This window comes from Myotis brandtii, unplaced genomic scaffold (assembly GCF_000412655.1).
Source record: "Myotis brandtii unplaced genomic scaffold, ASM41265v1 C41989152, whole genome shotgun sequence".
Classification (NCBI taxonomy): Eukaryota; Metazoa; Chordata; class Mammalia; order Chiroptera; family Vespertilionidae; genus Myotis; species Myotis brandtii.
This window is the reverse complement of record NW_005315167.1, coordinates 1-980: the sequence shown is the minus strand read 5'-3', so window position 1 is coordinate 980 and position 980 is coordinate 1. Positions and strand designations below refer to the sequence as shown.

The window sequence follows — 980 nt, the reverse complement described above, 5'->3', positions numbered from 1 at the left end:
TTTCTATAGGATATGAGCATTGTGAGGACAAATGCTACAAATCTATAAAACATGGAGATCTTAAGTAACTTGACTTCTACATTTCCAACTTTCTTGTTGACCGGCATTCCTGGCCTAGAGTCTGTCCATGCCTGGATCTCCATTCCCTTCTGCTGTCTTTATGCCATTGCTCTCTCTGGGAACAGCATGATCCTGTTTGTCATCTTCACCCAGCACAGTCTCCATGAGCCCATGTACTATTTCCTCTCCATGCTGTCAGCTGCGGACTTGGGCTTGACTATTTCTACAATGTCAACAACATTAGCTATCCTCTGGTTTGATGCAAGAGAAATCAGTCTAGATAGCTGCATTATCCAGATGTTTTTTCTTCATGGATTTACTTTCATAGAATCTGGGGTGCTGGTGGCCATGGCCTTTGACCGCTTTGTGGCAATCTGTGATCCTCTAAGGTACACTACTATTCTCACTCATTCCAGAATTATTCAGATGGGTCTCTTAATGATTTTACGCACTGTAATATTAATAGTGCCACTACTCTTGCTCCTTAAGCCCCTCTCTTTCTGTGGAGCAAATGTCCTTTCCCATTCTTACTGTTACCATCCAGATGTGATTAAATTAGCATGTTCAGATACTCGGGCCAACAACATCTATGGATTAATTGGTCTCATTCTGACCACAGGAGTGGATACACCATGCATTGTCCTGTCTTATATTTTGATCATTCGTTCTGTGCTCAGTATGGCCTCCCCCAAAGAACGGCACAAGGTCTTTAGTACTTGTGTCTCTCACATTGGGGCAGTTGCTATTTTCTACATTCCCATGATTAGCTTGTCCTTGGTGCATCGCTATGGCCGATCAGTCCCCAAAGTGGTCCATTCGATGATGGCCAATATATATCTGCTTTTGCCCCCTGTGCTCAACCCTGTCATCTATAGTGTGAAAACAAAACAGATTCGCAAGGCTATACTTAGTCTTCTTCT

General features: G+C 43.1%; 1 protein-coding gene across 1 annotated transcript; it reads left to right on the top strand.

Moving 5' to 3' along the window:
• Positions 1-51: 51 nt before the first annotated feature.
• On the top strand, positions 52-972 carry LOC102263133 (olfactory receptor 51F1-like; the record flags this gene model as incomplete). The annotated part of the gene is made up of 1 exon (XM_005852884.1): positions 52-972. A coding segment is annotated over exon 1 (921 nt), but the record flags the coding sequence as incomplete, so codon positions are not given.
• Between the last annotated feature and the right edge of the window lie 8 nt (positions 973-980).